The sequence below is a fragment of the Girardinichthys multiradiatus genome, chromosome 5 (genome assembly GCF_021462225.1).
Source record: "Girardinichthys multiradiatus isolate DD_20200921_A chromosome 5, DD_fGirMul_XY1, whole genome shotgun sequence".
Lineage (NCBI taxonomy): Eukaryota > Metazoa > Chordata > Actinopteri > Cyprinodontiformes > Goodeidae > Girardinichthys > Girardinichthys multiradiatus.
In genome coordinates, this window is record NC_061798.1 from 15,905,013 (window position 1) to 15,917,681 (window position 12,669).

The window sequence follows — 12,669 nt, forward strand, 5'->3', positions numbered from 1 at the left end:
TTTCTTTTCTCTAGATAATGACAGAGCGAAAGAATGCCAAAGCAATGGCAGTAGGTTCACTTCAGGACAGGATGCAGGCGGGGATGGATCTCCCTTTACAAGGTGCGCTTCATCCATATATCCACCCACTCTATGTGTACAGGGAGACAATTTATACTACAAGACACACAGAATAGTAAATATTATTAACTTTGGGGCAGTGTGGTGCAGCGTCACCATCTCTAACAGCAGAATGTTTCACAGCAACATTTGTCACTAAAGAGAGCATGAGGGCACTTTAAGACACAAGTCACGTTGGAGCCATTAAACTCAACTGATGTTTTTCTAAATAACTACATTTATCTCTCTGGGTACAAAGTTTTGGTTATGCCCTGTTAAGCTTTACTGCAAGCAATGGCATTTATAACCATTAAATTAATCAAAAATCCGTTGGTTAATAAATGTAACACCACTTTTCATGTTAATGATAATAATAATATTAATTTTATTTATAAAGCATTTTTAATCAAAGTTCTGTACAGGCATTTAAAACAGACATTAAAAAAAACAACTTACTAATAATAAAAATAACAACAAAAAACCAATAACGGAGATTCTAGGTTTCTGTTTTGTAGGACTTTATTTATGAAATACAAATGCATAATTTTCTGCGATGGACTGGCGACTTGTCCAGGGTGTACCCCGCCTCTTGCCCATAGACTGCTGGAGATAGGCACCAGCTCCCCCGCGACCCACTATGGAATAAGTGGTAGAAAATGACAGACTGACTGACAAATGCATAATTTTCTGTCTATAGCTTACTGTTACAGAACTGTTGAGAAACAGAAATGTTGCATAATAAATAGAGCTGCAAGATATCGCAAAGATATCGCTATCGCAACATCGGTACGTACAATTTTCATATCAAAAAGGGCCGTTTGGAGTGCAACAACTGTTGGCTAATTTATTACAAGTGTTATGAACTTTTATTTTCCATGTTGATGTAATATTTAGCCAGTTAGACAGAGTCTCATGCAGCGGGTGCTCACATTGGACCCAAATGACATTGGCCAAAATGCTAAAGGTCACAGAGAGATGGGAGCACAGATGAAATAGAGAAGAAAATCCATCCGTCCATTATCTATACCCGCTTCTTCCATACAGGGTCGCGGGGGAGCTGGTGTCGATCTCCAGTGGTCTATTGGCAAGAGGTGGGGATCACCCTGGACAGGTTGCCAGTCCATCGCAGGGCAACAGAGGCACACAGGACAAACAACCATGCACACACTCATTCATACCTAGGGGCAAATTTAGAGAGACCAATAAACCTAACAATCATGTTTTTGGACTGGAAGAGGAAGCTGGAGTACCCAGAGAGAACCCACACATGCAGGGGGAGAACGTGCAAATTCCATGCAGAAAGACCCCTGCACTCCTAATAATAATCTTTCGCCTCTATCTAGTACATGATGCCAGAAAAAAAGCCTTTTCTGTCTGACATCACAAACATATACATGGAGTTTCCTAAACTCTGCTGAAACTTTAACTGGAACCAGGTGAGGTGAGGCTTGGCATGAAGTCAGGGATGGATATGTGGAAAAATACCTGGTGCCATCTGTTATATGTTATATAAAACTGTGGTCAACACAGGAAGGATTTACCAGACACAGAATCAACCATCTACCATGGGCATCTCAGACCTAAATCCTGTAGAAAACCTGTAAGGTGATTTGAGGAGAGAGCATAAGAGAGAACCAAAGACTCTGGGCGACTTGGACAGATTGTGCAAAGAGGAACAGTCAAAGATCTCTCTATCTGTATGCTCCCACCTTGTGACATGTTACAGGAGAAGACTAGCTGCTGCCCTACTGGTAAAAGGGGATTATGCCAGTTATTAGCAATAAAAGATTAATTTATTGGAAGGTTTTTTACACATCTCCACCAGATGTGGCAATAATTGTGGTGGTCACTGTATATCAGGGAGGACATTTACTGGTTGTGCAAGAATAGGTCATTAAAAAGTACAGAATGTCTCCACTTCATGCACCAACGTCCAGACTGTCTCTGCATATATTAATACATGTAACAAGCCTTCTCATAATGGAGATATAGGAAGGCCCATTTGATAATGAGCGATTATAGTCAGACACGTGAAGTACCATCTTATTGTGCAGTAATTAGTAGTTTAAAATCAACAGTTTTTACTCCATCTAATTAAATAATACTGAACTGCATTTGGGTGCAATAATACTTTTGAGTTGTACCAGTATATTGTTTTATCTCTAGCCTGGTTTTGACACTGAAAAATATTGTAGCAGAAACATGAGATCCTAATGTTGAGGTAGGAAGTAAAGTACTGGAAAGCACTGCATTGTAAAACACTTTCTCTTGCTCCAGGCTGTTGTGAATTTCATGATCAATTTCTCCCAGCAGAGTTCCCTACACCAAAGACTGAGCTGGTTCAGAAGTTTCAGGTGCTCTATTTGGGTATGATGCCTGTGGCCAGACCAATAGGTTGGTGTAACACACAGATAGGTGGTTGCAAATATAAAGGGCTTAGTGTTAAATATTGATGTAAATGTGATTTAAATTGTTAATCTTTGATTTCTTATAACATTCTCTTTCCCAGGCATGGATATACTGAACGGAGCTATCGACAGTCTCATTGGCTCGTCCAACAAAGAAGACTGGACTGCTGTGGCCCTTAATGTGGCAGATGCCACTGTGACCATCAGCAAAGACAAGGTCAGACCTCTGCTGCTTAACTGTTACGTCTAAACTCTGCTAGACTTGTTCTTCTTCAGTCTTTTATAGAAGAATTCCTCTTAGCCAAATGTGTTCGCATGAATGAAGTTCATCAGCCAGAAAGTCTCTCTAATAAATAGATAAAGATAGAATTGATAGATTGAATGTTTGCGGCTGAACCTGACCTCTCATGTTTTTCATACATCTTTGACCTGCTGGAACTGATTCTAAATTCCCAGAGTCTCTTTAAGAACTACAAGATGAGAAGATATATGAAGAGCGCTGAAAATGTGTTTTCCAGTGCTTCTGCCATGAATGCTCATTAACTTAATAAATGTATACAAATCTGGGGTCACTGCACTATTTCAGGGCGGTTGTTTGTTTTAGTGTTTAAACAAGCAGAAAATGATTTTGGCTTCACATTTTAAACTGTCTCAAACGTCTAATGTTAGCATTTAGGGCGATTTGCTGACTTTGTTGTTAAATGTGTGATGGAAATCCAATAAGCTAAGCAAGTCATCTCATCAGATGATTTGGTGAATCTGTTGTGAAACTGTAGACTTTTAATATCCACCGACATGAAGCGTTATATCCCACTAATATAAACATTTTCAGTTTGGATTGTTTTAAATTGATAAGCTCAGCTAAGATAGGTGGCGTACGTCAGACTAGCTGTTAACGCTTAAGAGCAACATCCATACATCACAATCTCCACACCACTCTCCCTGAGCTTTCTGCTCTTGGTTGCTAAAATCTATCTTTGTTAGAACAGCATGATGCACAGTAAAAGTCTAATTAAGTGGCCAAAAAGTTATTATAAATAAGAGTTTTAATCCATAGCCCTTCAAAAATTATAACCTAACAAATATCACATTCAAGCTGCCATTGGGATTTTGCACAAACTGATAATGCAGTGTTTGTCATTTCATTAGCCTCAGAGCATAATTGCCTAATGGTGCATTCAGACCGACCGCGAGTGACGCGACAGGAGCGAATGATTTATGTGTCAACCCTATGTGGAGGCGTGTTCAAGAGCAGAGCGAAGCGAGGTGAAGGACGCAAAGCGAATTTTGCTGGAATTGAAAAATTTGAACTTTAATGTCAATTCGTAATGTCGAATTGACATTAAATCGAATTAATGTCTATAGCCCTTTCTTCAGCACAAAAGTTGTCATACAAGTATGAAACTCACAGCAGTTGCTCAGGGTACATGTATGCTAATGTAGGAAATTATATTTTATTCATAAGTATTTCATTTTCAGATGTATATGTCAGCTAGCTTGATTTCTAGGTCGCCGATCAGCTGTTATTACATAATTATTCAATAAGCTACCATGCTACATTCTGTGGTCATATCAGCTCTTTCCTGATGTATTCCCGCTCCTCGTCCATATTTTTTAAAGATATTTTCAGCACTAGTGGCCTTTATTTATTTTTTATCAGTAGGCGGACAGGAAAGAGGGGTAGAGAGAGGGGGAGACATTTGGCAAATGTTGCCGGGTCCGGGACTCGAACCCGGGACAGCTGCTTCGAGGACTGTAGCCTCTGCATATGGTTGCGCGCTTAACCCCTACGCCATCAGCACCGCGCCCCCTTGTCCATATTTTTAGGCAAAACAATGTTTGTTGTTTTTAGAAGATTTGGAGAGTACAATTTGGCTGTTTATCTATTAAGCTGAGATTTATTTACTCACTGAAGACAGATGGGCAGGCGTTCTGCAGCGGGGATGCAGCGCCTGTAGTTGGTGTCCCGAAGGCTGATTCATCCCCTAACGCAGGACATCAGGTCCTCAAACTGGGTCCTAGATAGACAGAGGTACCGCTGAAAGCAACCGTCATCCAGACGCTGCTCCTGGAGTAGGTGGTGGTACTCTCCAAACTGGTTCTGTCTCTGGTGAACCCAGGGATGTGGACACCAGCGGTGTTCTTTGGCTTTACATAAATAAAGCGCCGTGACTCGCTCCATGTTGAGTTTAAACCGGCAAACAGCAGATAGAAGCTCCGTCAATTTTAAGACTGGTGAAGCGAGTGGGGCGCTGTCGCCCGTTGGCCACGTGAATTGCTGGTGAAATGTCAGCATGCAAATGTGCGTTCAGTCTGAACGCACCATTAGTCATAGTTGCATATTTTTGGAAAACAAGGAAAAATTAAATTTTTCAGCAAGCACGTTATATTTGTAATTGATTTTTTAACACTAAGCCAAAATATGACTTAATTATGCTATGAGGCTAACAATTTGATATATTGTGCAGCTCTGCTGTGACATCATTGCAAACACCTCACTGATACTTAAAATAGCCAACGTTGAGTCTTCTTCCCTCAGTAACAACTTTCTTACTGAGGATTGTTGTAGTGTAAAGGGATGGTATGTTCACTTGGTAGAAAAGTTCAGATGTTTGAGTTTCCTAAACGACCAGATTCTGATCAACAGCTTAATCTTGGTGGGGACACAGCTCATAAAAAAGTTAAAATTAAGCGTCTACCAAAGTCTCCCTTTTCTGACTCTGCAGACGAAATGACATGTTTTGGTTTTGTGGAAGTAACAACAGCCTGACTGGGCTAACATTCGGAGGATCTGTGTTGTCTTATTCAGACTTTTTAAAAACAGCAAATCAACTTCTACATGAAGGTAAATGTTTTGATTAATCTCACACCCGTATTTCTGACCAGGACGAAGAAGAAGTGCTGGTGGAGTGTCGGGTCCGTTTCCTGTCCTTCATGGGCGTCGGTCATGATGTGCATACGTTTGCCTTCATCATGGATGCTGGAAGCCATCGCTTTGACTGCCATGTCTTCTGGTGTGACCCCAATGCTGGAAGTGTGTCTGAAGCCGTGCAGGCAGCTTGTATGGTGAGTCCAACCGGACTGAAACACACAAAGTCAGCTGTAAATGGTTTTGGCAATAGAAACAAAATATAATGTTATAGAAAACTGCCTTTAAAACACAACAGATCTGAGTAGAAAAGAGGTAGGGATGTAAATAACTAAAGTGTGGAGGCAGAAATGGTGTCTGACTTCTTCTCACCTTTGTTTTCCTGCACTTAAGCCTAGAACTCCAGAGATTATTAATTAACACCAAAGAAAAACTATTGCTCTGGTCTGTCTGTGTTAATATTTATAAGGTATACATACATTCTGTAAGGAACAAGAAGCTTGTGTTGAAAAAACTTAGTTGTTCAGTGTCAGTAATGATATTTGAATAAATGAAATTGAAATAACGTAAAACAAAACACCTGTCATGTCTGATCTGCAGCCTTCACATTAACAGACACAGATACACATAGACGGTCTGTTAATTAGGGTTTTCATCCACTGCTCAAAGACTTCGACATATCGAGTTGTGTATAAAATAAATAATGCATCATCCAGACTTTCCTCCTCCATGGTTCTCCCACAGTAATTAGCTGTAGAATCTATTTATTTCACTTCACACTTTCTCCAATAAGAAAGGGCAAATGTGAGTTATTTTGCAGGTAGAGCTTTGCAATACATCTAATTTGTATTTTCCTTTTGATTTCAACCTTACACAAGCATAAAATCCTTGCACGTATACGCGTATTTAAGTCTCAGATGCAAAAGCTACCAATGACTCAATGCTAATACAACAACGGATGAAGCCAATAATGTTTTGTATCTTATGTCTGAAAGTGGCTTTACTTTTTTCTGACAGTTGTTCACTTAAACCATAGAGGCAAAGACCAGTATGAAAGATTAATGAAAGCCATTTAGCCTGTTTATTTTGACATTTTAAGGTTCAGTCCTAAATATTTTAGTGTTTCAGGGGGCAGTGGAAACTGTTTATCAATGCGGTGGTTTTGCAGACTGTTTGATTTTACATCTGACCACCGCCCCTCCATCTGCTCATTAGCTTTGTCATCCACATGGCTTGTGGCAAGCAGCAAATTGTACTCCTTATGGCTTTTTCTTCAAACAAAGGTTTTCTTCTTCCCACTCTTATAAGGGACAGATTTGTGGATGGCAAAAATAATAGTCCTAATAACAGATTCTTCCACCTGAGCTAGAGATTTGTGCAGCTCCTCCCCAGAGTTTCCTTGGGCCTCTTGTCTTCTTCTCTGATTAATGCTCTCATTATCCAAGTTCAGGTAGACAGCCATGATTGGTATGTTAGCAGCTGTGCCATACTTTTTCCATTTTCAGAAGATGCACTCCCAAAAATAATGTACTAATTTGTTTTGGTCTATCATATAAGCGGGTGTGAATACTTTAGCAAGGCACGTGTCTAATGTTTTGATTTAATTTATCATAATTATTGTTCTTTGCCTCAGTGAACGGTTGAAGACTAATCTCTTAATGTTTTAACACCTTACAGTGTGTTTATCCTGTCCTTTCGTTGCTGTGTTTTTACAACCCAAAACACCATCTGCACTTTGTTGCGTTTCTGCCAGCCCATCAGTGCACGCCGAACCTCTCAGTCTGCTGTGTGACATATGAGATTAGTCCAGTGCAGGCCAAGCTATCAATCACACATCTGAACTTTGGATATACGGCCACACAGACACACACACTCACTCTAAAGCAAATTGATGGTGGTAAGAACCGTTAGTCATTACTATTGATTGCAGTCAGCAGCCCACACCAGTCCAGCTTCCTCCTCATCTCTCTCTCTCTCTTTCACTCACACACTCGTTTGCTCAGCAGCTTGTAACTCTGTTATTTAATGTATGCCTCTATGTTCTGCTCTGTCTGTCTATCTGTCAGCTGCGGTATCAGAAATGCCTGGTGGCACGGCCGCCCTCCCAGAAGGCCTGCGGCTCGTCGCCCCCCGGAGACTCCGTGTCCCGCCGGGTCTCGACCAGCGTGAAGCGAGGCGTCCTGTCTCTCATTGACACCCTCAAACAGAAGAGACCCGTCACAGAGCTGCCGCAGTAATGGCAGCGAGCCAGTACTGGCATCCTAACACAGCTCCTAGTCACCATGGAAGCTTCATCGCTTCGCTGCCAAAGCCATCACATACTCCAGCAACCATAGAATAGCTGCTGGTTTGGTGGAGTCCCCAGTAGGTTTTGGAAGCAAATATTAATGTTTCTTGGTTGAGTAGTTGTTCAAAAAAACAATTCCAAATCAAACAGGAGCATCCGAGGAAGAGGTGTACATTACTCTCATTTCTCTCAGTAACAGCGTGAGGAGAAGAGGGAACAACTTGAAGAAGCAGCAGGCGCTCCTTCAAGCACAGCATGTGTACCATGACCGAGCTCATTGCTGACCAAAACGCTCATCTCTCCATGCTTTCTGTGTATCCGTGTCTCTGCCTGTCAGCATGATGCTCCACACCAGGCCATGTTCCCCGTCATCTTTTAATCTGTAGTGGCTCTTCTCCCTCACTGATGCTCCCTCTCATCGTCCTTAGTAGATCTAAACTTCAGAACAAAACAAAGAGAGCAAACAGGTGAGAAAAGCCATCTTGTTCCTGGACGAACAAAGGAAGCTACTACAGACTTTAGAGATTCCACTGCAACCTGTTCAGCTGAGCGTGCATGAAGTTGTTTTTTTTTTTATCTAAATGTGAACCATTGTAAACAATGTGGAAACAATGCTGCTGCTTTCAGAGACAGAAGGAGGTAATTAAGAAGGCCACAGATATTTTTAGGCTTGGAACGAGTGGTGACTTAAATCATCCTTCATATCCCTACTGTTTACGTTTTATGTTTGTTTTTGTTTTTGTTCTGGTCATCTTATAAGAAATGACACATAATAGCCATAACAGAGGAAGAGCTGTGGACAGTTTTCCCTGTCTGGTAACCAGTGCCAGACTTGCTGCTTCAAACACAGGAGACATCAGCATGCTGGAGGGAAATCTGACAGATCGTTCTCTTCAGTCCCACCTCACTCCCTGGTAACTTTGAGTCCTCTAAGAAAGGGGGATTGCCTGGAGGAAGAGATGGGAGACTTTAGGAATGTGTTTTTCTATCTCTGTATGATTGGTTGGGTTTAAATCTTGAAAAGAAATGAAGCGATTTATCCCTCGGCCTTCTCTGTTTTCAAGGGAAAACCCACCAGAATGTTGGAGGGGCTCAAACCGAGCAGGGCTTTCCTGTTATCCATTTCCTGGGTTCTTCCACAGGCGAGAGCGTTTTTTTTTTTTTAAAGAAAATCTTTCTTTGAATTTGTCTTTACCAGTGCCATAAATTCACTAGCTTTGGATCCGTTTTCAAGATACACAAATCTCCTTTCCACTTTGCTAGCTCTGTACTCTCACATACCTGACGTGCTTGGATGTAGGGAAATCTGTTATTCCACCTTAAATCTCAGACACAGTTTGCTAAGCCCCTCCTCCAAGACATTATCCAGTCACAGCCTGAATGGCTTTGCTTTTAATTCAAATTATTTTGATGTTTGAAAGAGTGACAGTTACAGTTCTGACTGGTATACTTAAGGAGGGCAGGGCCTAGCAAACCAAGCGCTTATAAATCAAATGTTCTATGAAAGAATTAGTATACCACAAAGAAAACTGTTGGCTTTTCACCATATTCATATTTATATATATATATATATATAAGAAGGAAGTGCTTGAACTGCAAAAATAGGTAAATTAGAAAATCACTCCATTTTTGTTCTGTTGAGATATTAAATCCACCTATGGCCTCAAAGGCCTAAGGTCCTTCTCTGGAACTACTGATAAAGTCGGAGCTGGACGAGCAGCCCAGAGGTTTTGTTCAACATGGCTGCCTTTCATATAAAATTCAGTAAGAGCAGCCCGAATAAACTATTTATTAACACTTCTGATGGTTTGTTTCTTATTCCTGCGCTCTGTTTCGTGTAATACCTGGGTTTCAGGGGGAAGGTTCGTGGTTGGAAGACTTGATGCCATGAGAAAATAACATCAGCCCTATTACACATTTAACACTGTAGCAAACACAATTTGATCAGGAAATAAACCAGCCTGCCACTGATTTATTTTATTTGTTTTTTGCCCGACATGTCGAAGCGGTAGACAGTCCACTCACCCTAAAGGCTGAAAGCTTCAAACAACCCAGTTTTAAGATTGATGGAATTACAGCGGAGAAAACACAAATACATATTATTTTTATGCTTTTTTTGGGATTAGACCCTCCTTAAATTGCGTCAATAAAGAAACCTTTGCTGTATTTGTGAAACGGACAAGATTAATTTCTAATTTTCTTGAAAATACTGTTAGTTTAGTTAAATAAATCAAATTCATGTTCAAAACTTAACAGAAATAACTGCTTTCTGAAAATTCAGTTTTGTAAAGATGGTCCATTAATTTGCCGCTCTTGCTGTTGTTGACCTAATTTGGTTTTCTTCTGACTGCTATTTAGATTTTTTGTTTTAGATTTTTGTTTTTGCCCTTTACTGTAATTTTCCTTCTTACACTTCTTTGTCTCCTTCAATCTTTCCATAATGTAAAGCTGGATGTGCTCGTAATGCAAATCATGTTAACGTAAAACCTAAATAGAAGTTCCTGCTTCAGTGAGGGTCAATAGTTTAGTTTTTGAAACATGCTGGATGAAGTCAACATTTTCCATGTGGTGTACTAACTCGAAACATGATTGCTGGTGCATCTTTCTTGTCTTGGCCACAGTTTGTGAGCTCCAAAGTCAAATCACTCAACTGAAAAGAGCTAGTTTTGTAACACTGATGGGAAAATTCAGCCAGTTCCCTTCCTTTTTCACAGAAAGATGTTGACGTGTGAATAAGTCTGTGTGTACAGAAAATCCACTCAGTGTAACATTTATTATTGTTATAAGCTATGTCTTTATTTTTGAATGTCTCTTATTTTCTTATACGTTATAAAATTGCCTTTTCTGAATCATACCAAATGGCCAAAGTGTAAAATACGTATATAAATTGTTGTTGATAGGAAAATATGGAAGCAAATAATGAAAAAGCGAGGAGGTGATTGGAAATTTTTACACCTAAGTTGATGCTGAATTTAACTGTGTGATTTTTTATCTATGCATTCTTTTGATCTGGAACAAAAGGAAAGTCATGAGGAGCGTTGCATGTTCTTGGATGGTCGAAAGAGTTTTAAACAAAACTATTTTTTATTTTATTTATTCTATTTTATAAAAGGTATATACTGATTTTATTCGTTGGGGGCAAGTCTCTTGATGCTATCATTATTTCAGACCCTAGTTGACTCAGACATCGCAAAAAGCTCCGGTTTGCTGAAGCAAAGCAGATAAAGGAATATATCTTCACCCTGTACAGTGATCACTTTACCGCTGGGGTCCACTGCTGCTCAGAGCGTCAGACAGAGGAGGAAGAGGGCAGCAGGAGTGGACTCACAGCCCTTCTGTCAAACTCACACAGACACACAGAGTCCGGTCGATGGATGTGTTAGCTTCCGTTTGCTGCTCACTGATTTGTACACTTTAGCAATGTAACCGATTGTTAGAATAAATGGTATAAAACACACCTTCTGGTTCCTTTGCTTTAAATTAACCTACACATTTAATGGATTTTTTCTTAGGAATCTCACTTTATTAAAATGTCTGATGAAACACTGAAGATTTTAGTTTGAAATCTATCAAAATAATCCAGTGGCTACATGTGATATTAACAAAGCGGGGGGTTTTTCTGTGATTGATGAAAATAATTAGGTAATGTAAAAATATAAAAAATAAAAGTTGACCTTTGCATCACTGCCTTTATTAAGATCTAAACAAGCTCTGCCCTCAGCGTGCAGGATGACACTTTGAACGAAGTTAAAATTATGCTGGCAGAATACCCCATCATTCTGTGAGATTAGTTTTTTTTTCAACAAACTCTTTTTCAACAAACATTTTCTTTCCCTAGTATATTCATACTCCTTTCCCCCCGTCCCTTCTGAAGATGAGCATTGCCACAGTATCATGCTGCCACCTCCATGTTTCACATTGGAGAAGGTGTTGTCAAGGTGATGCATGCTGTTGATTTTCCTCCACACAGCTTATTTTGCATGTTGGCCAAAAAGTGTCATCTGATCAGGGCACCTCCATCTACATATTTGCTGTGTCCCCTACATACATTTTGCAACATATTAAAGGTTTAGTAATTTTATTATTTAGTATTGGACAGAAACATCCATGGAACGATTGCTTATCAACACAATTGTTCAGTAACATCAATTTGTGTTGGATGTCTACATCTTGCTGTTATCAAAGCCACTTAAGTCGAAAGAAAGTAAAAACTGCAATTGTTTTTCTTTTATTTCATACATTTTTTATTAATTAAAAAAAAGATAATGCCTGTCTGCACTTTGAAGCAGTTGGTAGCACTGTTGTTTTTCATCTAGAAGGTCCTGAGTTCAAATACGGGCCTGGGACACTTTGCATGTGTGTCCCTGTGTTTGATATGTAACCTGCTTGGTGGGATTAATAAGCTCCAAACAACATATGAATAATCTCAGAAGTAATGAAATTCAGTTTATTTAGTCCTAGTTCACAACAAATGTCACCTCAAGGCACTTTACAACACAAATAGATCCAAATCCAGTTATACAAGCTGATTCAGATTTAATCACATAGGTTCTAATTCAGGCCTAGTTGAAATACAGAGTCCAGTTCAACATATTATGCCGATTGGAAAAAGAAGTCTATCTAAGGATGCGCCACCGAGTCATTGACTTTGCAGCAATCACGTCTCAAGGATGTGGAGAGGAATGACCAAGAACTGATAATCAGACATACTGTTTCAGGATGTTCTGCTAGAGAGCAGAATGCATGGTTTCATCAGTTATAGCAAGTCATTCATGTCCTGAAACCAGTCCCAGTCAAAGAACAGGAAGAGACCTCTTGCAGAGCTAGACTGGAGAATTTCTGCCAAAGAGGCTAATGGTAAATGGACTGAATTTATATAGCACCTTTCCAGTCATACATACCACTCCAAGCGCTTTACACTAGAGCCACATTCACCCAATTGCACTCACTAACGCTCACACATTCATACACCGATACGCAGATCGGTAGGCAACTTGAGGTTAAGT

The 12,669-nt window shown here is 40.0% G+C and overlaps 1 protein-coding gene across 13 annotated transcripts in view; it reads left to right on the top strand.

Moving 5' to 3' along the window:
- apbb2b (amyloid beta (A4) precursor protein-binding, family B, member 2b) overlaps positions 1-11,120 on the top strand; it is a 76,894-nt gene extending 65,774 nt beyond the window's left edge. For 11 of the 13 annotated variants that reach the window (XM_047365409.1, XM_047365407.1, XM_047365406.1 and 8 more), the window contains 5 exons: positions 15-102; positions 2,410-2,493; positions 2,609-2,724; positions 5,394-5,573; positions 7,443-11,120. In XM_047365409.1, the coding sequence (XP_047221365.1) occupies positions 15-102; positions 2,410-2,493; positions 2,609-2,724; positions 5,394-5,573; positions 7,443-7,613 (639 nt within the window). In that variant the 3' untranslated portion in view covers positions 7,614-11,120. The remainder of the gene's footprint in view (positions 1-14; positions 103-2,409; positions 2,494-2,608; positions 2,725-5,393; positions 5,574-7,442) is intronic. The other 2 variants (XM_047365411.1, XM_047365414.1) reach the window with 1 other exon arrangement.
- Positions 11,121-12,669: the final 1,549 nt, after the last annotated feature.